This window comes from Bos taurus, chromosome 14 (genome assembly GCF_002263795.3).
Source record: "Bos taurus isolate L1 Dominette 01449 registration number 42190680 breed Hereford chromosome 14, ARS-UCD2.0, whole genome shotgun sequence".
Classification (NCBI taxonomy): domain Eukaryota; kingdom Metazoa; phylum Chordata; class Mammalia; order Artiodactyla; family Bovidae; genus Bos; species Bos taurus.
Window position 1 is genome coordinate 4179873 of NC_037341.1, and position 24780 is coordinate 4204652.

The 24780-nt window shown below is 50.7% G+C and overlaps 1 protein-coding gene and 1 long non-coding RNA gene across 5 annotated transcripts in view; one reads left to right on the plus strand and one right to left on the minus strand.

The window, feature by feature from the left end:
* Window positions 1-24780, plus strand: part of COL22A1 (collagen type XXII alpha 1 chain) — a 224150-nt gene that overhangs the window by 84823 nt on the left and 114547 nt on the right. For 2 of the 3 annotated variants that reach the window (XM_002692600.6, XM_025002008.2), the window contains exons 13-22: window positions 4852-4905; window positions 5683-5736; window positions 7123-7176; window positions 7789-7833; window positions 11555-11608; window positions 12217-12261; window positions 13845-13889; window positions 14147-14176; window positions 14395-14448; window positions 18729-18782. In XM_002692600.6, the coding sequence (XP_002692646.3) occupies window positions 4852-4905; window positions 5683-5736; window positions 7123-7176; window positions 7789-7833; window positions 11555-11608; window positions 12217-12261; window positions 13845-13889; window positions 14147-14176; window positions 14395-14448; window positions 18729-18782 (489 nt within the window). The remainder of the gene's footprint in view (window positions 1-4851; window positions 4906-5682; window positions 5737-7122; window positions 7177-7788; window positions 7834-11554; window positions 11609-12216; window positions 12262-13844; window positions 13890-14146; window positions 14177-14394; window positions 14449-18728; window positions 18783-24780) is intronic. The other variant, XM_059874411.1, reaches the window with a different exon arrangement.
* LOC112449599 (uncharacterized) lies at window positions 1110-2375 on the minus strand. Of its 2 annotated transcripts, none has more exons than XR_003038195.2 (2): window positions 2264-2375; window positions 1110-1524 (listed from the first exon to the last, which is right to left on the minus strand). It is a non-coding gene; the product is annotated as an uncharacterized lncRNA (long non-coding RNA). The 2 variants fall into 2 exon arrangements; XR_009490435.1 differs by having other exon boundaries at window positions 1110-1634.

A 24780-nucleotide genomic window follows, 5' to 3' on the forward strand; every position in this document is an offset into this window, starting at 1 on the left:
TAGTTTTCAGCTACTATCCCCAGACTCCCACTCCACCTCTCCCCTTTCGCCACCAGGAGTCTGTCCTCCATGTCTGTGAGTCTGTTCCATGCTGCTGCTCCTGCTAAGTCACTTCAGTTGTGTCCGACTCTGTGCGACCCCATAGATGGCAGCCCACCGGGTTCCCCCGTCCCTGGGATTCTCCAGGCAAGGACACTGGAGTGGGTTGCCATTTCCTTCTCCAATGCATGAAAGTGAAAAGTGAAAGTGAAGTTGCTCAGTCGTGTCTGACTCTTCTCGACCCCGTGGACTGCAGCCTTCCAGGCTCCTCTGTCCATGGGATTCTCCAGGCACGAGTACTGGTGGGGTGCCATCGCCTTCTCCGAGTCTGTTCCATAGATAGTTCCGTTTGTGTCATGTTAGATTCCATATGTAAGTGATAAGTATGGAGTTTGCCTTTCTCCTTCTAACTCAGTTCACTTCATATGATAACCTCTACTCTCATCTACATTGTTGCAAGTAGCATTATTTTGTTATTTTTTATGACTGAGTAGTATTCCATTGTATATACGGATATAGTCATCTTAAGCTGAGTGATTTCCTTTTCACAGGCAAAGAATGGAGGTTCCAGATATTATATTCCAAATAACAGAACCTGATGCTCTTTTCAGATTCCCATATGTTCAAGTCATTTTCTAAAGCATTGTCTCAAGGCATCTCACTTTGGGCCGGAGGTGCTGCTCCTCCTTGCATCACCCTGCTCACAGGTGATGAAACTGAGACCCAGGAGGGGAAGGAAGCTGTTTCTGCTCAGCTGAGGGTTAGCAGAGGCGTCGCATGAACCCAGACCCGCCCCCGCAGCCTGGTCCCCTCCTCTCCTCCCCGTCTCTCATCTTTATCTTTCTCTCTCTTTCCTTCCTCCCTTCTCTTCCTCCCTTCCCTCCCTCCATCCCCTTTCCTTTTTTGTGTGCTTTGCCATGGATCCTGAGCTCCAAACTCCCTTTTCAGGAGCCCTCTATGCCAGCCTTTCCTGCTCCAGACCAGCCTCCGGTCTGTTTCCCATTCCTCTCATTGACCCGCCTTACAGACCTGAGAAAGTGTTCTTAGTTCTCTACAGAATATAAGCAACTGACACATCAATAATATTTTATAGTCTACAATTATATCCCCACTTGTTTACTCATCTCAAGCAGCACGAACCTCTATCTTACAAATGATGACACCAAGGCTCCAGGAGGCAGCGTGACTTTGCTGGTGGGATGTCAGGGAGCGGCTTAGGGCGCTGACTTCTCTCTTCACAGATTCTGCAGGCAGCTGAGTTCAAGAGAAGGACTTTGGAAGGTGTGTCCTGTGAACATGGTGGCATTCTGTGATGCTAAGATCATGTGACCCCGGAACATGAAATATCTGGGCCAGGTTGACTTTTTCTTGGGCACACAGCCTCCTGGGGCAGGAACCCATCTAAATGAAATGCCTGGACCTCACGATGACTTGAAAGTGGAAGTTTCTCAGTGCGTGTCTTATTTCCAGTGCTGGCTTGGTTATCTCAACCATGATTCAAAAAAAAAAAAAAAGATGTTAGCTTCTTAGACGAAGAAAATACTCGTTCATCTCTACAGAGGCTGACTTTCTTAGGCTGCAGGGCTAGCCCATCCCTGCAGACAAAGCAGAAGGGACTGGCTCTAGGATGCATGCGTGCTCAGGTGTGTCTGACATAGACTGTAGCCCACCAGGCTCCTCCATCCATGGGACTTTCCCAGCAAGAATACTGGAGTGGGTAGCCATTCCCATCTCCAGGGGATCTTCTCCACCCAGGGATCGAACCCATGTCTCCTGCATTTCAGGCAGATTCTTCACCACTGAGCCACCGGGGAAGCCCTGGTTCTGGGATACCAGTTCTCTAAAAGCAGTTTGCTGAGCTGTTCCCATTTGTGGGAAGCACAGATCCTGCAGTGAGGTTCATGACACCTGCTTCCCAGTGGAGCCTGAGACTCAGAGCGCTGCCCTGACCTGGCCTATTCTGTCAGTACAGAGTGACGGGGCAGGATTTGAAGCTGTAACTTACTGGCTCTTGAAACCATTGTTTTCCTGCAACAGCCTGATTTGCACTTTGGCCCTGGGGTTTCATACCCCCAGGGCTAATTCTGAAGTAGGGGGCTCTCCCCTTTGTCTCCTTTTGCATGCCCACGTGGCTTAGGAAGGGATGGATGCCCAGGGAACACCTGTGGGGCTCTGGGCCTGGTGGACACTGTTCACACGGATGTGACCGAGTCCCGATTCCCACCTCATGGCGCTCCGGTCCTGTGATCAGACAGATTCACCCAGACACTTGCTGGACAGCAGTGACGGGGCTGGACCTGCGACAGCCGTGGGCACAGCAGAGGTTCCGGAACTCTCTCGAGTCCCCTCTGGCATTGTCTCTGGACTCCTACCCGGCTTCCTTTATTACACGGTCCTGGCAGCTCTGTGCCCTGCTGCTCCTGCCCCCTGGATTCCCGTGGCAGGAGCCCCCCAGACCTCTCTTCCCCACCTGCAGCCGCCAAGAGATAGACTGGCCTGTGAAGGACTGGGTAACTGACCCCTGGGGCAAGCTCTGCGCCATGCCACTCCAGGGGGCCTGATCTTGGGGGTGTCCTTATTCTTCTTGATGTTTCCCTTTTGGGAAATCTTGAATTTCTCCCTCATGTTGTAGGGAAGCAGCATTAAGTGTGCTGGCCCTGGCTACCTGGAAACATACTGCCTTTTGCTTTAGCTCCGAGCAGATGAAACGTGGGCCTTGGAGACAGACAAGGCATCTGGGGAGCTGAGCCCACACTGTACCTGACCCCCAGCATGGTGGCTTGAGCAGGGGGCCTGCCTCCTGAGAGGCCTTTGGGGAAACTCTGATGCTTCCCCAGGGAAGGGGGGCTGGTGAGGCCGAGTGGGGCTGACCTTGATCCCTGGGGAGGGAGAGCAGGGCTGGGTGCCCAGGCTTCCGCTGCCCCAGCCTGCCTCACCAGGCCATGGAACTGCTGGGAGGCCACCAGGAATCCAGTGTCCTTGTGTGCTCGTGGGCTGCATGTGACGTGAGCATGAAACACGGACGTGCTGGGGGGACGAGTTCAGTGCACTGATGAGCGGAGAGAGCTCAGAACATGACAGGTTGGGAATGTTGGTGGGATACTGTCTTTAGTATCCCGTTCGTATTGCTGTTGGCTGTGCCATTAATGCTAATGATAGCAGTGCTAGCTGGTGTCTAGTCGCCGTTCCATATCAGAGAAATCACTTGCATCTGGACTGGTCGCCTCGTTCAACCTCAGCTGAGTTTCAGAATAGTCAGATGGAGGGACAGGCGGGCAGGGGGTTCATCCCCACAGTGCAGCGGTGGGATTAGAGGCTGAGGGATCTCCGGCCACAGCTGCCCTTCCCTTATAGGGGTGGACAGCAGGGGACAGTCTGACCCTAGCAAGCATCCCATCAGCTCCCAGTTGTCCCGAGGAAATGGCCACCCAGGCAGTTTACTATGCACATCGCACGTGAGCTGTGGTGTCCTTTGCTGGCCATGGGGGTGCCCAGTGGGGTGTGAGCTTTATATCTGAAATCGCCGGTCACCCTCCCAGTGATCCTGCTGGTGTCTGCACATGGTCTTCCAGGGTGGCTGCCTTTGGGGTCCCATGGCTAGAAAGGTGCAGGTGTGGGCCAGAGATGTCTGTCTGTCTGTCTTTCTCTCCAATAACAGAATAACTTAGAATGTTCGGCCGTAGAATGCACTCTGTAAACATTTTTAAAGTATTTGTGTGTGTGCGTGTGTGTGTGTGTGGACGTGTGCATACATGCGTGCATCTTAATTTCTAGGTAAAACTGTAAATGTGTGATGTGTCTGTGAGAAAACGAAACCTCTCTCACGGGCGTATTATAAGAACTAAGTAAGAAAATATTTGTAGAAGACATCCTGCAGGGTCTAGCCCATAGCATTTTCTTCTAAATATTACTTACAGGTTCATCAGTTCATTGATTCATTGAATGTCCGACATCCTCATTTCACAGATGGAAAAGCCCCAGAAAGAGGCATTGGCTTGCTCTGTGGTCCTTGGAAAATTGATGGAGAGTGGGGAGTGGGATGAAGGTCTTGGTGGAATCCTTTGATTTGAAGGAGACGGTGTGGGAGCTGGATGGGAGATAAGGGGTCCTCGGGTTCCCTGTTCCTGAGTTGCCCCCCTGCTGCACTTCCAGGGAGCATGGGGGTGGGATGAGGAGGCCCCCACACCTGCTCCATGGGCACATGTGTTGCATGCTTCCTCTTGATTTGCTGGAACGGAGTTTGCCCCAGCTTAAGAAGCATTTTTGATACCTGGCCTAGCCCAGCATTTCTGGTGTGATTTTTCCTCCCAGGGATGCTTGGGTTGTCACACCCGGGGAGTGGTACCCGGCATCCAGGGCCCCTGGAGGACACCCTGAATCACCCAGGGCAGCCTCCCCGCCCCCAGCAAAGACTGACCCATCTGGTGCTGGGGGACCCAGGTCGAGAACCCTGCTGTGGCTGATGCTCTGCTCGCATGTGTGACTGGGGCCTGGAGTGGGGCGGCCATGTGGCGAGTTACTGAGAGGCAGGGCTGGGGCATCTCACTCCCACCGTCAGGCGCATACAGACCCCCCAGGGGTCTGGTTAAAACGTGGCCCCCTAGGCAAGGGTCTGGAGAGAGGCCCGCGGCCTGCATTTCTTGCCCTCCCCTGGAGGCATCCGGGCTGCAGATCTGTGTGTTGCCGCCCTCTGAGTAGGAGTATCTCAGCCATGATTCCCGTCTGGCGCATCCTCTGCTGCCACAGCGGAGAGCCTATGTCCAGCGTGGTCCTCACCCCATGTTAACCGCTCTTCTCTCTCTCCCCTCCTAGGGCTCCCTGGGCCTGCTGGGTCCCCCAGGAAGAGACGGCAGCAAAGGCATGCGGGTATGTCTGTTCTGGGGGCCTGCTGATCGGAGCCCCTGTCCTTGAGGGGGGGGTGGCCTTCGCCAGGGCCAGGCTCCAACTGGGCACCTTTGTACCAGGATCGTCCCAGGTCCCTGGAGGTCAGCCTGGTAACTATCACCACACCAGCAGCTCTGGCCACCGGGCGTCACCTGGCTGCCCCTGGGAGCTGTTTTCACAGTTGGTTGACCAGCAGTTCTGGGCTCTTGTCCCAGTGCCTGGAACTTGGAATGGAGCCAGGGGACCCAGTTCCCAAGTCCTCAGTTCATAGCTTAAGTTGGACGGGGCCCCATAGCCCACGTGTCCAGCCGGCCCGCCTGCAGTGGGCACCTGACTCCCCCTCTGCCTCCCCGGCCTCTGAGTCGGAACACACCCCGGGACCCCAGGCGGAAGTGATCTCAGCTCAGGCGGGTCCATCTGACCCGGGATAAAGAGGTCCTCTTCGCCACCAAGAACTCAGTTTGGGTCCTCAGTGGTTCCTCACCATCAACGCCAGCTGCTGTGCTTTCTCCGCTCTTCCCTCCGGCCTGGTTCTGTGGACCAGCAGAACTGGGGCGTGTTGGGGGTTCCAGTGATGAAGGCCTGCAGTGAAGATCAGCTCCTTTGCTTGTCGGAGGCACTTCTGGGGGGAGCCTAGGTCTCGGCTTGCTGGCCATTATGACGCTGTTTCCGTGCTGAGATCCAGTTCTGGGAAGGACGCCCCGGGGCCTGGGCCTGAGTCCCCCGGCTTGTGACCTTGTGCTGTTCTCTGTGCTGCAGGGGGAGCCAGGAGAACCGGGCGAGCCGGGGCTGCCCGGGGAGGTGGGCCTGCGGGTGAGTGTTGCTCTGAGCTCTTCTTCTGATGTTTCTGGGCTTCCCTGGTGGCTCAGCCGGTAAAGAATCTGCCTGCAATGCGGGAGATCTGGGTTCGATCCCTGGGTTGGGAAGATCCCCTGGAGAAGGGCTAAGGCTCCCCACTCCAGTGTTCTGGCCTGGAGAATTCCATGGACTATACAGTCCATGGGGTCACAAAGAGCAGACTGAGCGACTTTCACTTTCTGATGTTTCTAGTGCACAGATCTTGATGCAAAACCAACGTTTATGGGCCCACTCGACGCCCTGCAAATGCTTCTCATGCAGCCACATGCCTGCTCGTGTGTGTGTGTGTGTGTGTGTGTGTGTGTGTTCACATCCCTGATGTTTCCTAAATTCTCACAGAAAGTGAATCCTACCGTTCTGCCATTTATCTTTTCTAACAAGAGACGTGTCTTTCCTCCCCACTTCAGATCAATACCACCTGTTCTCTTAATTAGTGCTTACCGTTCCATGATACGGATGCATCATAATTTACATAACTTTGCCTCTGTTTGTGGCCCTCCAGGTTATTTCTAATTTCATTTGTTTTCCACAAAAATCAGTAAATGCACACACCACTGTTATTTTTTTGTTTCAGTAGAGTAGGTGACAAAAATTAGGGTATCTTTGGCTGAGGAAAAAGCACTTTTTAACATTCAGTTCAGTTCAGTTCAGTCACTCAGTCATGTCTAACTCTTTGTGAGCCCATGGATGGCAGCACGCCAGGCCTCCCTGTCCATCACCAGCTCCAGGAGTTCACCCAGACCCATGTCCATCGAGTCGCTGATGCCATCCAGCCATCTCATCCTCTGTCTTCCCCTTCTCCTCCTGCCCCCAATCTTTTATTAATGGGTTTTAACAAATATGGCCAGTTTAACAGCCTTAAAGTGGCAGCAGATCCTGGTCCAGGTAGCAGGGGCTCCCGGGCTCGGGACCCCAGGTGGGCTTTGTGAGGAGGTGTCCAGGCTGTGCTGGCCCCACGTGAGGTGTGCGTGATGAGCCACGGGAAGCCAGCCTGTGACCAGGAGCTCTGCACGTGTCCAGCCCGGGTCCCAGCATGGCCACGGGGCGCGGCCACACCAGATTGCTGCACTGGCCTCGTGAGAGCTCAAAGGCCGCTGTGGAAGTCGAGCCGAGCTGCGCGTGAATCCCAGCTCCCCCAGGCAGGGGGTGACATGAGCTCTTCATGGAGGGGGGCAGCAGAGGTGGGGGGGTCTCCTGGGGGGACTTTATGCAGGCGGCACGTGGCGGCGGATGAGGAGCAGCTGTCTCAGCCCCTAACACGGTTATTGAGTGCGTCTTCCCTCTGCCCCTGCCCTTTTCTCTCCATCCCCAAACCTCTGCTCTGGGAACTGTCTTCTGCAGGGATCCCAGGGACCGCCTGGACTTCCAGGACCTCCCGGCCCCATCGGTGCTCCCGTAAGTAGAGGCTGCTGCTGGAAGGGGCTGTGTTGCTGTCCTAGGGGACTGGGACCCAGGCCCTGTGACAGGTCCCTACCCCACATCTGTGCATAAATACAACTTGGAGCATGTGGTCAGAGAGGCCCACACCTGGGCTGCCGTCTCCATCACGTCTGCTCCCAGAGGGGAGGGTGGCCTTCACGCAGGTTCTGGGTGCTTCTCCTGAGGACAGTGTGTGCATGGAGGGCGGGGCAGTGGCCCTCTCCCAGGGGAGGGGGAGGAATGTGGCTTCAAGGGGCCCTGAGTCTCAGGTTCAATTCCTTGGTTCCATGATCAGATGGCAGTGGGGACTGACTCCAGGGCCACCTTGCTGCACTCGGCCAGCTGAGCTCAGGTCTTAGCTGGGGGTACCTGGATAATCCAGAGATGGGGGGACCAGCCCCAGGGGCTCTCATCCAGGCAGGGGCCGAGCTCACCACCCAGGCCCGAGGGAGAAGCAGGCTGCCGTGGGGAGGGAGACAGACCTTCACCACCATCCCAGGCGAGCAGGCTGTCCCGGGGCCTCAAGCTCAGTGCAGAGAAGCTGGACAGGGCTGTCTGCGTTGTTACTCATCCTCCCTTCCCTTCCAGGGTCTCCATGGAGAACGAGGGGAAAAGGGAGCCCGGGGAGAAAAGGTATTTACAGTCTGCTTCAGTTAGTTGTGCAGCTTTCTGTGGACAGCATGTGTGTGAGTGTGTGTGTGTGAACATGTGTGTGTGTGTGTATGTGTGTGTGCTATGGTAACTGAGGGCTGGTGCAGAGGAGGCATTAGCTTCTGACCCCAAATGTAAACTCTGGGCCCAGAAGGCCGTGGTCCCGGTACCTGCAGGGGTTGAGATCTCCTTGCAGAGACAGTTTGGGGTTTCCAGACCAGAGGGGTTTTAAAAGTGCCCAGGATTGGGATTCAAAAAGTTCCAGTTGCTGCTGGGGACTCACATCTTCCTTAGCAACTGGCCTGCATTCTCCATACCTCAGGGACGCTGACTGTCAACGGAGGGAGGGGGTGCAGGGACAGCTGTGGCTTTGGTGACCCACACAGCCTTGTGGACCGAGTGCTGTGACCTGACCTCAGCTGAGACTCTCCACGCCGAAGCTGGCTGTGCCTTCATATTGACGCCACCAGGTCACAAGTCATCCGCAGACCAGATCTTTCCATGGGTGGAGTGCTCAGGGCTCTGGGGGTGGGGAGAAGGACGGCATCCCACCTCCCCACCTCCCCGGACAGCAGCAGGCATCGAATTCCCAGGAATCCCAGGCCCATCCACTCACTGGGCTCCTTCAAATCAAAAGCTTAAAATTGGCCCTCTCGAGCTTAGCTGTGTTCCAGCCCCCTTTTCAGCACCTGCCCTGTTCCGTCTTCCTGGAGTACATGTTTCTCTCATTTATAGAACATTTCTAAAATATTAAGAAATTTAATTTTATTTCAAGCAACTTAACACACACACACACAGCCATATCTGGCAACAGGAAAAAAAACCAGCAGCCTGTAAGTGCACCATCCCACTGCAGCTGCAGCGACCACTCTGGCCCGTTTCTTGATTTCTTGCAGGACTCACTCCTGTGTCTCTGACGTCTTTCTACATCGTCACACGTGACGTGTTCTGCTTTGCGTACCCTCGTGTCTCCTCCTCCGGGTAGCATCTCCCCCGCCGTGCTGCTGCAGACGTCTATGATTTATCTTAAATGGCTGCACAGCGTCCCCGTGTGTGAATAGGCCATGATTTATGTGCTCATTCCCCTATTATCGATCAGGGAGGATTGTTTCCAGTTTGTCATGATTAAAAAATACTGCTTTGGTGAACATTTTCACACCAATGCCTTTATTTATTTATTTTTCCCAACTTAGGATGGTTTTCTCCGGCCGCTCCCTTAGAAGGGAGATTATGGTCAAAGGAGACGAATGTGTTGTGTGACTCAGGAAGCGTGTGGGTCCCCAAAAGGCTCTTCGGAAGGAGTGGGGCGAGAGCCAGGGTGACGCCCCTCACCTCAGGCCCCAAAGTGTGGTTTCTGTTTGTTCGGATATCAAACTTTCATCACTGCAGCTTCAACAGTGGAATCCCTTGCCCCGTGTGGTTGGGACGCGTGTCTCTTGGTTCTCTGGAGAGAGTTCTTGTGGCTCCGTGTGTCAGGTTTTGGGTGGAGGGCCTCTCTGTGGCCCTCTGCTCCTCCTCTGTACAAGGTGGGGACTGGGAAGTGACCCTTCGGGTAACTGGGGGTCCAGGCACAGGCTTGATGGGCATCCCTGGTGCACAGGGCGACAGGGGTCCAATTTGAAGGTCCCCCCACTAGGAGCATGCAGGGTTTGGGGAACAGACGTGGCAGGAGGGCTGAGCCACAGCCCAGCGCCCTGCAGCTGCCACCTGGCAGGGAAGCTGGGGGAGCAGGGGGTCACCTGCAGGGCAGGCCCTGGAGAGGAAGTCCAGCCGTCAGCCATCAGCCTCAGTCTACAGCGTGGCCCAGGGGACGCCCTGCATGGTGATTTCAGAGCCAGCTTGCCGGAGTTTCAGGCTCAGCTCTGGGGTCTGCAAGCAGTGTGGCCTTTGGAGAGTTCGTTTCACCTCTGAGTCTCAAGTGTCCTCAGTGTAGAGAGTAGTTATTATGTAAGGCTGCTATGAGGATTAAATGACTTAATGTTTGTAAAATGCTTAGAGCAGTGCTGGGCAACAGAGGCCGTATTTACGGAGGGTGGGAGACGAGAAGAAGAGAAACAGCGAGGCATAGCGGATTGGCAGGGAGGCATAACCTGAGCACTGAGAGCTCTGCTTTGACTCTGATCCCCAGCTCCCTTGCCGATGTTCTCGGCGACTCTGGGGGGAGCTGGTTCCTTCTCTGCACCTCTGTTTTCCCATCTGTCAAACCAGATGCTTGGGCTGCATCATCTCTTGGGCTCCTTTCCAGTTCTTATATCTGATAAGTACTTAGAACAGTTTATTTTCTCGTGAACCTCCTAAATTTCTTAAATCAGCAAAAAGGAAGTTTCCATCTCCCCTCGAGATAGGCGCATCCCGCTGCCTGGCCTCCTAGAAGTGGAGCATGGCCAGAGAGAGCCAGTGCCCACCTGCCACCAAGCCCAGCTCTGCTACCGCCTGTCAGGACCTTCTCTGCGGGCTTGGGGTGGGTGGGCCAGCCTTGCTTTTGGCATCTTCCAGAAAGGCCCTGCCAGGCACGAGGTATGGAGGCTCTGTGGACACAAGGACCTCCTAGTGACTGAGGGACAGTGAGGCCTGAATGGATTGTCCAGGGGCCGCTGGGCTCGGGGCAGTCAGCAGAGTGTACAGTGGGTCTACTCAGTCAAAAAGAGGGGTGCCCACTCCCTGGGGACCAGGGGATGGACACAGCCGCCCCCGCTCTGTCCAGAAGAGCGTGCTCTCTGGACAGCTTTGGCGGGGTGTGATGGCAACCTCCTGGGGTCCTGGGGAGGACATCCCAGGGTCCTGCCCTGTCTGGGGATGGAAGCCCGGGCGTTGGAGCACCAGCTTTGGGCTCAGCAGCCCATGGCTCTGCCACCAGCAGCTCTGGGACCTCCCTGCAGCTTCTGTGCCCCTTGACCCCCAGTACACGTAGAGTCCAGTCTACTCTGTGTGTGTCTCCTGGGTGTGTGTGTGTGTGTGTGTGTGTGTGTGTGTAGGCAGGGGAGGGGCTCTCCTGGTGTGTGTCTCTGGTGTATATATGTCTCCTGGGGTGTGTGTGTGTGTCTCTTTCTCTCCTGGTGTGTGGGTGTGTGTGTAGACAGGGGAGGGGCTCTCCAGGTGTGTGTCTCCTGGTGTATGTGTGAGTATCTCCTGGTGTGTGTGTCTCCTGGTATGTGTGTGTGTCTCCTGGTGTGTGTGTGTCTCCTGGTATGTGTGTGTGTCTCCTGGTGTATGTGAGTGTCTCCTGGTGTGTGTGTGTGTGTCGTGTGTGTGTGCATCTCCTGGTGTGTGTGTGTGTCTCCTGGTGTATGTGTGTGTCTCGTGTGTGTGTGTGTCTCCTGGTGTATGTGAGTGTCTCCTGGTGTGTGTGTGTGTGTCGTGTGTGTGTGTGTCTCCTGGTATGTGTGTGTGTCTCCTGGTGTATGTGTGTGTGTCTCCTGGTGTGTGTGTGTGTCTCCTGGTGTGTGTGTCTCCTGATGTATGTGTATGTGTCTCCTGGTGTGTGTATGCGTGTCTCCTGGTGTGTGTGTGTCTCCTGGTGTGTGTGTGTGTATCTCCTGGTGTGTGTGTGTGTGTGTGTGTGTGTTTGGGGGGTTCTCTCCTGGTGCCTGGTGGAGAGTAGAGCACAGTGGAGCACTAAATGCCTTCGCTGCTGCTTTGTTTCTGTGCCTCTGACCCTGGGCATGTCCCTCCATTGTTCATCTCACTTTCCTTCCTTTGCCAGGGGGAGCAAGGCCTGGATGGATTCCCCGGGAAGCAGGGGGAGACTGGTGAGCAGGTAGGTGGGCAGGACAGGGTGGGGCCTGGGTCAGGCTCATAGGGCCTGTGGGCTTCAGTCTATCCTGCTCGGCTGGGGGCTTTGGGAGGCTTAATGACCAGCCCCCAGCTTGCCACTCATGGACTCCTCCACGCCAGAGTGGAGGGATCCCAGAGAACACACCACTTTAAAACTGGTCTAACCGTAGTAACACGACAGCTGGTCATTAATGGGAAGACCACAGGCGATATGCGTGTGTTCAAAGTGATGGATGAGTTGCAGTCCTGTCTCCGAGACTAAAAGACTACAGACGGCCCAGATGCTCATAAATAAGAAACAAGTTGAATAAATCAGGGTGTGTATTAAATACAGGGAATAATATGAAGCTGTGCAAATTAACGCAACTCTCAAAGTCCTGACACGGGTGTTCCGTGAGATGCATCCACGAGCCCACAGGGAACCACGTGGAGATGTGGGCCTGGGGAAGCTTCATAGCGACAAGTGCAGTCTGGGAAAACTTGTGGAGGGGCCCTTCTGGGGAAAAGGCCAGGAACAGGTCTGGAGGTGTGTTACCCTCCGCCCTGCCGTTTCCACTCACTCCCCTGATGGACCCCGTGTTCTCTTTCCAGGGAAGACCCGGCCCTCCCGGTGAGCCAGGGCCCCGGGGGGAGAAGGTAAGCCAGGCGCTGGGGTGGGGACGGCTCCCGATGGGCAGCTGTGGAGCTGCTCCCCTGAACAAACTGAGGCCTGTGTTTTGGGGGGTGGCCACGCTAGAGCTTGGGAACGAAGGGCAGACAGAGGTGGTGAATCGTGCATTAGAACTCAGCCTACAAAAAATTTCTGGTTATTGTATTTAAACATGTTTTTCTATTTGGGGGAATAAAAATCCATCTAAAAAAACAAATGAAAATCCCCATTATATAACATCTGGACATACTAAAATGTTGTGCTACTTAAATGGCTTTTTGGGCTAAGGCAGAGTAGGAGCAAATAGAAAAATCTTACAAATTCCTTTTCCTCTTTCTCTCCTTTGCAGCGTTTACTGTTTTTTTTTTTTTTTTTAACCAGAATTATAATTCTGAAAATGTGCTGGGTATTTCATAAATAAAATAGAGGTTGCATCTCATCCTGCTGATCATCTGTGTTAGAACATTTTCACAACAAGGCTTATTAACTGAATTTGCTGCTTAGGATTTCTGTTATGCAAAGAACTGCATGTAAAATTGTGAAGCGCTATGAAAATGTATGAAGATGATAACCTTGCTAGGCCTTCAGGGTCACAAGGGAAATGGAGAAGGCAGGCTGTGCTCTGGATTTATGGCAGGAGGGGTGATGAGACCCAGCCCTGCATTTAGTACAAGAGAAAGAGTTTCTTTCAGATGATTAGGCCCTTAAGAAAGACATCAGACTTTGGGTCTGAGAACAGCCAGGAGAGAGACGGGGCAGCGGGGGGAGTCCGGCTAAAGCAGAGGGCTGGACCAGAGATGCGTCACTGCTCAGTGTCACACTGCAGAGCACAGGTCAAGGTCACTGCCCGACTCGGATGCCTTCCCAGCACATGCTGGAAATGAAAAAGGCTGCTCTGACTCCTTCCAGAAACAGGGTATAGTTATAAATAATACACCTGTGGGCTGAGAAAGCCTCTCTTTAGCAGTGGTGGCTGGAGAAGGTTGATCCCTTCCAGACTTGCTCACTTGAACTTCAGTTCTTGCCTAATTATTTTCTCTCTGTCTAAATATTTTTAGAGTTGAGATTTATACTGCTCTGTTATCTGGTGTCAGGATTTTAATGTATTCTTGAAGTTTCTTGACACCGAGGATGCTAGAGCCTAAAATAAGTAGTTTATTTCAAGTCACTAAGAGGGGATGATTCTTAAAGTTTGGATCTAGGTGACAGCTCTTTCCCACTACTGCGTGTGTGTGTGTGTATTATAAATTCCAACCTCCCCCTCATTTATAGAGATGTTTGGTCCCTCCTGATTGGGACCAAACTGATAGGTGAGTTTTCATTGCTTATTATGATGAATGCAGCAGAAGTAGGAAGACAGGGTCCAAGGGCCATGGTATGATTTGGAGCATTTGTTGGAAAGGTCTAGAAACCAGAGGTTCTTGGGTGATGATACAGTGACTCTCAACTCATGTTGAAGGAATGTTACTGGGACAGATCTTGGCTGCTTTACAATTTGAAACAGTCATTGGGGCTATAGCTCAATATCAAAATAGTTCCCTATAATGAAATGCCTGTCATTTCTCTGCAGGGTGCCGTGGGTCCTGCAGGCCCCCCTGGGCTTCCAGGCTCTGTGGTAAGTGGTGCAGCCCCTAGAGGGTAAAATCCCGGCCTCAGACACTGATCGTATTGTGTAGTTGGGAGAGTTGTTGCCTCTGAGAATGAGGAGGAACTCTTCTGATGACAAGAGAGTCTGAAGCTTTTGCACACTGAAAATGGGATAAAATCAGAGGAAAGTCAGAAATGGCTGTGCAAATGCCCACCATGGAGTGGAGTGAGGGTGACTGTTGAGAAGAGGCTGCCAGCTTTGCTGACGTCTGGTTTGTCCCCCAGGTGCAGAGAGAGGGCCTGAAAGGCGAGCAGGTAAGCGGGATGTGGGTTCTCTTGTCCTGGCACCCCAGGTGGTGGCAGAGATAGAAAGGCCACCAGCGTAGTGGTGAGACTGCTTGCTGAGCTCAGACGGAGCCCCTCAGAGACGCTGGGAACTCGGGAAGAAGACAGTCAGCAGAGGGTCCTGGTTGGAGGCCTGGGACATGAGGAGAGGGTGTCACGGCTAATTCGCGTTTGGCTTGTGTTACCAGGGAGCCCCCGGACCTCGGGGTCACCAGGGCCCACCTGGGCCACCAGGCGCCCCGGTAAGTCACCCCCACCGCCCCGCCCCCACCCCCAGCCAGGGGTCCACTCTGAATACCTCTAGGTCTGCAAAATCATGGCCATTCTCGCTGCCGAGTCATTTCAGGGTTATTTCAGAGTCTCATCCCGTCACCTTGAGTGACAGGGGTTGTTGCCAGCATCTAGCATGGGAGACACTGGGCCTTGAGGGCTGAGATTGCCGGGAGCGAGTCAGGCATGAGCACGTCTGCACCTGGAGTCGAAGCCCAGGCAGCCTGCCTCCAGAGTCCCCAGGCCCAGACTGGCCAGGGCTGGGGTTCTGGTGCTCAGTCTGGTGTTTTACCGTCCTTTCAGATAAAACAGAATTAAAAACATTGGACACTTCAATGCCGATTGAATCGTTTCCAGTGCACATTTGCTTTTCGCTTGTTTCTCATTAATACTGACTTTGAAGTGGCTTGGAACACTTCAGCCTTCGGTTTCTCCCTCTGTTAAGAATTTAATGTTAAGAATTACCATCTGGGAAGAGGCCTTTCAAAGGGACTCTGTGATGATTTTTGATGTGAGTTCAGATACTAAGGATAATGAATATGAATCAGTCAATTCCACATGGTGGAGGTTGAATCAGGTCCCTTTTGGTAACATACTTCTGCTTCTTTCAAGTGACTGTTTCATTGAAGAAAATAAAACAACTCTTATTTTGAAATGCCCATAGATCATACTTAAAGTAACTCAGATTTATCATAAGTCAGATTTATAATCAGATTTACAGTAAAGCCTATTCCTCATTAGGATAAATGTGGATATTCTTGCTGGGGTAAAACTAGAAGAAACTTAGAAGATGTATTTTGCTGTGGTTCAGTCACTCAGTCATGTCTGACTCGTTGTGACCGCATGGACTGCAGCATGCCAGGCTTCCCTGTCTTTCACCATCTCCCAGAGTTTGCTCAGATTCATGTCGTTTGATTTGATGATGCTAGCCAACCATCTCATGCTCTGTCACCTCCTGCTCCTCAGTCTTTCCCAGCATCAGGGTCTTTTCTAATGAATTGGCTCTTCTCACCAGGTGGCCAAAGTATTGGAGCTTCGGCATCAGTCCTTCCAGTGAACATTCAGGGTTGATTTCCTTTAGAATTGAGAAGATGTTTAATTCCAGTATAATTAGAAAATTTTCACATCAAAAAATTCAGGTTAGAATAGCTTCCCTTCTGTCTCTATAACCTTAGATACCTTGCTTAAACCCTTCTGAGGCTTGATTTCCAAATCTCTCCACCATTGTCAGTATGTTGAGAGATGTAAAGTAGATAACATGGGTAATACAGTGTGCTCAGATCAGTAAGTGGCAAGTATTGATCATCTGTATTGTAGTACATCTTGTAGGCAAACATATGCATAGTATGGAAGGGTGAAGTTTTTTTTTTTAACCAAAGAAGATATGCACAGAGATATAAGTAAGTAGCTTGCACAAAGTCACATAGCTAAAAAGCAAGACTGAGCTTTGAGCCCAGATCCATCTGACAGTCTAGCCCATCGTCTTTTCACCCCTGAGTGCACAGTGCAGCAACACGTCCTCCGAGTTGCACAGAGCAGAGTGACTTTCCCTCCCGGTTCGCACTAAGGAATAAGAAGGTAACAGTGCCCAGGCCTGCTTATTCCCAAGGCAGCCTTCTTGATCTCTCATTCGGGGGTCTGGGATGTAGTAACGGCAGTTTCCCCCTTTATGTAAAATTTGATAAATGAGGAAGGGAGGGAGGGAAGAAACCTCAAACATTTTGGTCACATGCTTTATATCAACTGAAATATTTCAGGGTGGAGATACAGGGATGAAAGCACATGGACTGATTTCATAGTTTGGTGAAGAGTGTGAAAAAGAAATAATTGTGAGTTGACACTTGCAGTGAGGATTCAAGTGTTTCATGTCATTCCTGCAGGCCATTTTCTAGAACAAGGAGAGGCTCCTGAACCCACGGTTCTTGCAAATACTGGAACAGCACAACCCTGCAGCTCAGTGGAGCTGTCCAGGGTCCTGAAGAGGGTATCGGGGCTAGATGCTCTTGACAGAATGGGATTGAGTACAGTACCTGGTGTTGGTGATGAAATTCCCTTGGAAGGAGTTCAAAAAGCCAGTAGCCTAACCTAAAGACCTTGTGAAAAATGAGGAACAGTGATGAAAGGCCCAGAGTGTGAGGTTCTTAAGGCCAGGGCCAGTGTCTCTCCATCTCTCAAATCCACAGTTTATCACATGGTGGGAACTTAATACATGCTTGTGAAGGAGTGACCCACAGCAGATATTTAGGAGGGACATCAAAGTGAGATCTGATTTCAGTTTGAGCTCATAAGGAGCACTGTGGCCACGGAAGACTCTTGGGGTTAGGAGCCCCAGACCATTGGTTTCACGTCCCAGTTCTTCCACCAAGTAGCTTTGGGTCTTGATGGCATCACTGTACCCATCTTATCCCCTTCTGTCTTCCTGGCTTGGAAATCATCATCATCAACGTCACCTCCTACATTAACGTGCTGTGAGAGTTAAACGGGTGATTGTAGGAAGCACTGCTCTAGGAAGCCTTATTAAGCCCAACACAGAGATCAGTTGTTATTTCTGGCTTTTCTGAATCTCTAGTAGCACTTGGCCTGGGGCCTTCTGCAGAGCAGTGGCTCTCATTAGATTGAATGAGAGTGAAAGCCTGGCTTCAGCAGCTTCTGTTGAGAAGGGAAAACTTTGAGTTTGTGACAAGCAATCCCAGAGAGTGAAAAGTGCATCCCATTCTCTAAGTGGAAATGGCACACAGCCTTCTGCTCCCGGATGCTGGGAGTCATTGAGGAGGCCTGCATCTTTCATCCTTTCCCCAAGATGGAACGGGTTGTGGCAGTTGTATCAATGTTTGATTGAATGTAATAAAGAAGGATCAGCTGGCAGATCAAATGAGAGACATGTCTTGATGCTTCATGAAAACTCACCTCTGCAGGGGCTTCCCTTGAAGTATGCCCTGATCTCACTGGAATAATCCTTGTGAGAAAGGGATATTTAAGCCTTTGGTTACCATAGTTGGTACAGTAACATGCTTGTTTTAATGGTGTTATTAAGAGAAAAGACCTTAAACCTCAATACAGTCCTGTCGCTTAATAGTTATGCAAAATGTGGCAATAATAGCTGTTTGTATGACAGTCATATTATTGAGTCTATAGACTCGCTTCCCAGGTGGCTCAGGGGGTAAAGAATCCCCTGCTTGCCAATGCAGGAGACATAGGAGACACAGGTTCAATCCCTGGGTCGGGAAGATCCCCTGGAGATGGAAATGGCCCACTCCAGTATTCTTGCCTGGGAAGTCCCTTGGGCAGGGGAGCTCGTGGGCTACAGTCCATAAGGCTGCAAAGAGTTGGACATGACTGAGTGAACAACAACATATTATTGAAAATGAGGAAATTGAAGTGCAGAGAGGGAGTTGTTGGCCCCAATTCACTGATAAAGTTGGTGATAGGGTCTCAGAGCTGAAGGCTTCATTTTCCAATCCACATTTCATGCCGTATTCTAGGCGACGTCATGCACATGAGTGTAAACCAGGGTGCCGTCAGGAGACCCGGGTGGATGTCGGGGCCTTGGCACCCATTCCTCGCTTTGTCCTCACAGCCACTCAGTAGAAGGTATATTATCCTCGCTTTGGAGATGAACTGACTGAGGTTCAAGGACGCCCAGTGTACTTGTCTGAGATCAGGCAGGAGATACATAGTGAGGGGTCAGAGGGCAGGATCTTTGTCAGTTCAGTATGACCCCTTCCTGTGCCCGTTTTCCTTGCTTAGTGGAAATTGATCTTCCTTAGACAATTTCATTTATTTATCCAGACAATCAGTTTGGATATCACTATGGATGGAGGGTCAGATAACCCAAGCCCGTCCTTGCCCAGCCAGCAAGATACAGCGACAAAGGCACCAGGCTTAGAGCTAAAGACACTTGGGTTCCGGGCGCTCTCTTGTGTGCACTCGATACAGAGCACTGAGGCCGGGCATTTGGTCCTTACTGTGCTCGTCTTCAGAGCATGAACAATGGTGCCTACGCCTTGCTTGTCAATCACACTTAATTACATCGGATAGGCGCACATGTTTAAGTGTTACAGACTTGACGGAATTAGACGGTTATTGTTTTATTTTTTTTTCCCCTCCTGACCTCCCAGGTTCCCCAATTGAACAGGGTGGTATTTTCCTATCCAATGAGAGTGTCCAGACAAAGTATGTCCTGTGGTGTTGGCTGTGTGTGTTTGCCATGATCCATCTCTGTTGTTTTTTCCCCTTTCTCCTCCTCCTAAAGGGTCTGATGGGTCCAGAAGGCAAGGATGGACCTCCTGGTTTGCAAGGTCTCCGAGTAAGTAAACTGTGTTTCTTTCCTGGTGCCCCAACTCAGCCACACCACACTCCCCATTTTAGCTGCTCACACAGAGGAGATAGTGCCGGTCTCCTGAGCTTGAGATAAATTCTGGAAGCAGATTGAAGGGTTAGCTGAGTTCGGCAGTGGCTGAGGATGGGCAGCCTCGAGCTGGGTCCTGGCTCATCTCCTGCAGACGAGTGTGTGGTTTTCCATGAGTTGTGTACATAGAAACTAACATCTCTGTGTGATCAGGGGACACTCAGTCCTGAGAGTACTGACCCAAGCTGGGGGCCAGCCAGGGCCTCCTGAAAGAGGTGATGTTTGAGCTAAGCCTTGAGGAGAAAATAAGAAAAAATAGCCATGAGATAATAGAGGTCTACCGATAGGCTCTCAGCTGCTCTTGAGTGAAGAATCCGTATGGTTTTTGAATCTCATAATTTCTTAGGAGCATGTCATTTAACCTGATGGAGCCCCCTTTTCTTTTTGTCCAGATTGTGCACACCTTACGGGTTTGACTCCTGTGTTGTAGGATAGAGGGTGTTGTGGCACACCAAAGCTGGCTGCCCATCTTGGTGCCCCACACCACCACAGACTAGGGCTGACCTTCAGCTCTGGGTCCTCAGTTCCCAGCAGGGGACCTCATGCAGAGTGAACACTCAGCTCACATTTCCTGACCTCTGGCTCTAATCTTGTAGCATCACGGTTTAAAAAAAAATTATTTTATTCAAGTCCGGTTGATACACAATGTTGTGTTAGTTTCTGCTATACAGCAAAGTGACTCAAACATACACATACGTGCACTCTTTTTTAATATTCTGTTCTATTATGGCTTATCCCAGGCTGTTGGGTATAGGTCCCTGTGCTATGCGGTAGGGCCTTCTGTTTATCCGTCCTGAATGTTTATTAGCAGTTTGCATCTGCTAATCCCAGACTTTCACTCCTCCGCTCCCCTCACCCCTTGGCAACCACAATGTCTAAACGTCTGTGAGTCTGTTTTGTAGCCGCTTTATTTGTGTCATGCTTTAGATGCCACGTGTAAATGACATGAAGTGGGGCTTGTCCTTCTCTGACTTCCTTCACTTGGCACCATCATCTCTAGGCATTGTTGCATTCTCTTTTGTACTGGAGTCACAGGGCAGCGTGGCAAGAGTGTTAGTAGAGCATGTGCCAGGGGCCCAAAGGACGGCGCCTGTCTCGTCCTGCATCCGCGGGTGAGCAGGGGGTGACGACCACGCATGTCCTTGGGAACCCCGGTCCTGCAGCATCACTGATGATCTCCTGACTCAAGTTGTTCCCTCCCATGGGTGCTGCTCATCGGCGGCCGATCCTGTGGACATGCTGGAGAGACAGCAGCCGATGTCAATGTGGCTGGGGTGCGGCCTCCTGTTGCACCGCCTCTGGCTGAGTCAGGAGGGCCTGAGACAGGGTGACGACTCACTCACAGCCTTATCCCTCCTCTTGCCGTGGGTGACCTGCCTTGTCAGTGTCCATTGAAATGTTGGTCTAAAGAGCTCCTGGTTTCAGCGCTCAGGCTGCGATGGGGGAAGAGATGAGACAGTGATGAGTCCAGGGACCTGGGAACTGAGACCCTGAGACTAAAACGTGGGTTGAGGAAAGGGATCCAGGCCCTTTACTTTAGAGATTAGCAACAGGCAGACAGCATAATTCCTGGCGAGGCGAACGCCTTCATTTTGGACAAAGCTGCTGTTTTTCCACAATGAGGACGTGAAAGGGAGGGGAGGTCGCAGCGAGGCACCCCCTTCCCCATCCACGTCTCCACCCCGTCTCATCCCGCTGCCCCCGCCGGTGGAGGCAGGGGTTGGGCACTCACTGCCTGGCTGGGTTCCCACCTTAGATGGAGGCAGAGGAGGCGCTCGGTCTGTCCCACCCTGTCCTGCTCCAGCTGTGTCCACACATCCATGCTCCAGGTCGGGGTCTGCATTTCTCCTCTGTGGATAGGTTCATCAGTCCCAGGACACGAGGAGAAAGTAGCATGCACATGTGTTCACTATCATGTGTAAAGGAGAAGACTAGCAGGAAGCTGTTACCACAGCTCCCTGATAACACCAGGAGCCCAGCCTGGTGCCCTGTGATGACCTAAAGAGGTGTAATGGGAGGAGACGGAGGCTCAAAAATTTATTTTTATAAATTTATAAAAATAAATTTATATTTATAAATATAAATTTGTATTTATATATATATATACATTATATATAGAGTTATGATTGATCCACATTAATGTACAGCAGAGACCACCACAATATTTTAAGGCAATTATCCTCGATTTAAAACAAATAAGATTGGCCGTTAGAGCAGACTGTTAAAACCAGTGATGAATGCAAAGATCAAGTCGTTTTTATGGATCTGAACAGATACCCTCTTTTGAATTGTCATGTTTTCTAAGTTAGCGGACCTGTATATTTTAATAAAGAATACTATGCTGTCAGAAAAAGAAAAAGGAGGTGCTCAAGCCTATCTGAGGTTCTGATTTCCTCGTGCTCGTCCGAGCGAGGCACTGGGGAGAGGGCGGTCAGGGGAGCACTCTTAGCTGGAGCTGGCAGCGCTGCAGAGCATCTGAGCCCAGAGTGTTCCAGAGTGGAGGCAGCCTGGCTCCAAGCCACTGAGGCAGTTGGACACACGAGAGCGTCCACGAGGCTAAGTTTTCCCCCAAGAATATCCTCTTGCGCCCTGATCATCCATCTCAGAACAGACATCCTGTCACTCTCACACCAGCCTATTTTAATTTGCTGTAGAGAACTTGTGTTTTTCTTATTTGAGAATCCATTTGTTTTTGTTTTTCTTCACTAAAATGTAAGTCCATGAGAACATTATTTTTGTATTTGTAGCACTTAGAGGAGTGCCTCACATTTATAAAATTATATATATATGAAAATAAAAGCATATATGAGTGCATAAAATATGCCTAAATGTATAATGTCATCAGAAGATGAAATTTATAGATGCTTGCTCCTTGGAAAGAAAGCTATGACAAACCTAGATGGTGTAATAAAGAGCAGAGACATCACCTTGCCAACAAAGGTCCATCTAGTCAAAGCTATTATTTTTTCAGTAGTCATGTATGGATGTGAGAGTTGGACTGTAAAGAAAGCTGAGTGCTCAAGAATTGATGCTTTTGAACTGTGGTGTTGGATAAGACTCTAGAGAGTCCCTTGGACTGCAAGGAGATCCAACCAGTCCATCCTAAAGGAAATCAACCCTGAATATTCAATGAAATGCCTGATGCCGAAGCTGAAACTCCCAACACTTTGGCCACCTGATGTGAAGAGTCACCTCATTTGAAAAGACTCTGATGCTGGGAAAGAGTGAGGACAGGAGGAGAAGGGGGTGGCAGAGAATCAAGTGGTTGGCTGGCATCACTGATGCAATGAACATGAATCTGAGCAAACTCCGGGAGAGAGTGGAGGACACGGGATCCTGACAGGTTGCAGTACATGGGGTCACAAAGAGTCGGATGCGACGTAGCAACTCAACAATAACATAATGTCACTAGTGAGCATCAGACACAATTAGGGTTGCAAGAGTGAAAGGCTCATGGGTCACGCATGAGTGCTGCAGTTGGGTGGCTGACACACCCAGGTGGTGTGGGCCAGAACAGGACCCAGGACTAGCCATCTGGCCATCTGGGTTCTGACCTTCCACAGGGAATTCCAGCTCTTTTTTTTTTTATCACTTTTACCACCTTTACCCATTTCACCCACCATCTACCCCCTCTCCTCTGACACCCACCAATCTGTTCTCTATGCCTATGAGTTCAATTTTGTTTTAGATTCTGTACTATAGGTGAGATTGTAAGGTACTTGTCTTTTTCTGTCTGATGTATTTCACTTGGCATAGTGCCTTCAGGATTCATCCATGTTGTTGCAAATAGCATGGTTTCTGTCTTTTTATGATACTGTTCTATTGCATGTATAATACCATGATATTATTCTTTGTCCATTGATACATCTTTGGGCATGTAGGGACCTTCTGTGTCTTGGCCATTGTAAATAATGCTGCGTTGAACATGAGGGTGCATATGTCTTTTCAAGTTAGTGTTTCATTTCCTTGGGATAAATACTCAGAATTGGGGTTGCTAGATCATGGATTGGTTCTTCTTCTTCTTTTTTTTAGTAACCTCCATATTGTTTCCACAGAGGCTGAACCAATTTACATTCCCACCAGCAGTGGGCTTCCCTTTTCTCCACACCCTCGCCAGCACTTGTTATTCTTTATCTTTTGGTAATAGCCATTCTAACACGTGTGACGTTACGTCTAAATTGTGGTTTTGACTTGCGCCTCCCTGATGATTAGGGATGTTGAGCGCCTTTCCATGTACCCGTTAGTCATCTGTGTACCTAGAATGTCCAGTTTTAAAGAAGAAAATGTCGTTCCTTCTGTACCTTTTACTTAGCTTTTATCTTGCTCTGTGGTCCTAGCCCCATCTGAAATAGCCTAGATATCTTCTTTCCCCTTTGGACAAAAATGGGTCGGGGGGTGGGGGGTGGGGAGATTTGCTTAATAGAATTCCATGTTGCCAGGCATTTAAACAATGTCAAATTTGAAATGGCTAAACTGGAGACTTGTCATGGTGGAGGGAGTCTCTGAGATTGATAGTGAGAAATTTAATGTCCAGAAATTCCCTGCTCAGGTCAGGGTCACTCAGGGCTCTGTCACTGCTCCTTCCACAAGCTGGGGACAGTCTCTTTGGTTCCTTTGATCATTTTATCAATATTTTTTGGCTTCTTTCCTCTCTTACCAAGAGGTGAGACCTGAAGAAGTGATGCTATCAAGTGTGATGCTCTCTTTCTTACTAGAGATAGAGTGATCCCCAAGTGTCTTATGGTGGGTCTGATTGTGCCAGTTGCTTTAAAAACAATTTTAAAAACAGAATCTATCCATACATGTGTAGAACTCTAGTATAAGATAGGAAGGAGGTGACATTGGTTGAGTCATTGCATAGCAGGCATTTAGCTGTTTGTTCGTTTGTTGTGTTTTGAACACATGTTTTGCACTTAATTCTCACAAAGGTCCTATGAGGTCTGGCAGTTTCAATCCCATTCTGCAAATGAGGAAACCAAGACGTGAAGGTGTAGATTGGATTACCCAGCAGCACACAGATTGTAAATGAGGAGGCAGGGATGAAAACTCAGGTCATCCTGGATCTAAACCGTTCCTGCCATTGCTTTAGGATGGGGTGTGTATGTGTGTGTGTGTCCACATACACACCAGAATTCTAAGCTGGACATTAATAGGCCTTTCAATGGAAGCTTTGGACAGATGTGGGACCTCTTAGTGGACTTCCCTGGTGGCTCAGACGGTGAAGAATCTGCCTGCAATGCAGGAGACCCAGGTTCGATCCCTGGGTGGGAAAGATCCCCTGGAGAAGGGAATGGCAACCCACTGCAGTATTGTTGCCTGGAGAATTCCATGGACAGAGAAGCCTAGCAGGCTGCAGTCCATGGGGTCACAGACCTCTTAGTAGCTGGCAGCACCTGGACCTCTTAGTAGCTGGCAGCACCTGTTCCGGTGGATGCACTGAGCACCCATCACTTGCATCTCTGACCGCTGCCCTTGGAGCCAATGGTCTCATGTGGCTGAATGTAGTCAGGCCCGTTAGCTCCAATTTCTGATAGATCTAAGAGAGAGAAGCACAAGAAGTCTTTTGTCAGTGGCAACCTGGGTTGAACTTGTTTTTACTTTTCGATTTTTAAAGCCTTTTTTTCTTGCCTTTCCCTGACCTACCAGATGGTAACAGCATCGTTTGGATCACAGGCTACTGTTTGATTCCTGTCATGGCGCGGAGCCAGGTTTATTTCAGGACACTCTAGGTTTTCCCTGAGCACCTGGATTCAGCTCTCACCAGTAGAAAATAATCATGTTTGACATTTGGAGGCACGGAGAACAGAAACTGAGCAAAAAGGACCATACGGCTCAGATTAGAATCACTTGCACAAGCAGTCTTTTTATCTGATAATGGTCCCTCATGCGGCCGTGT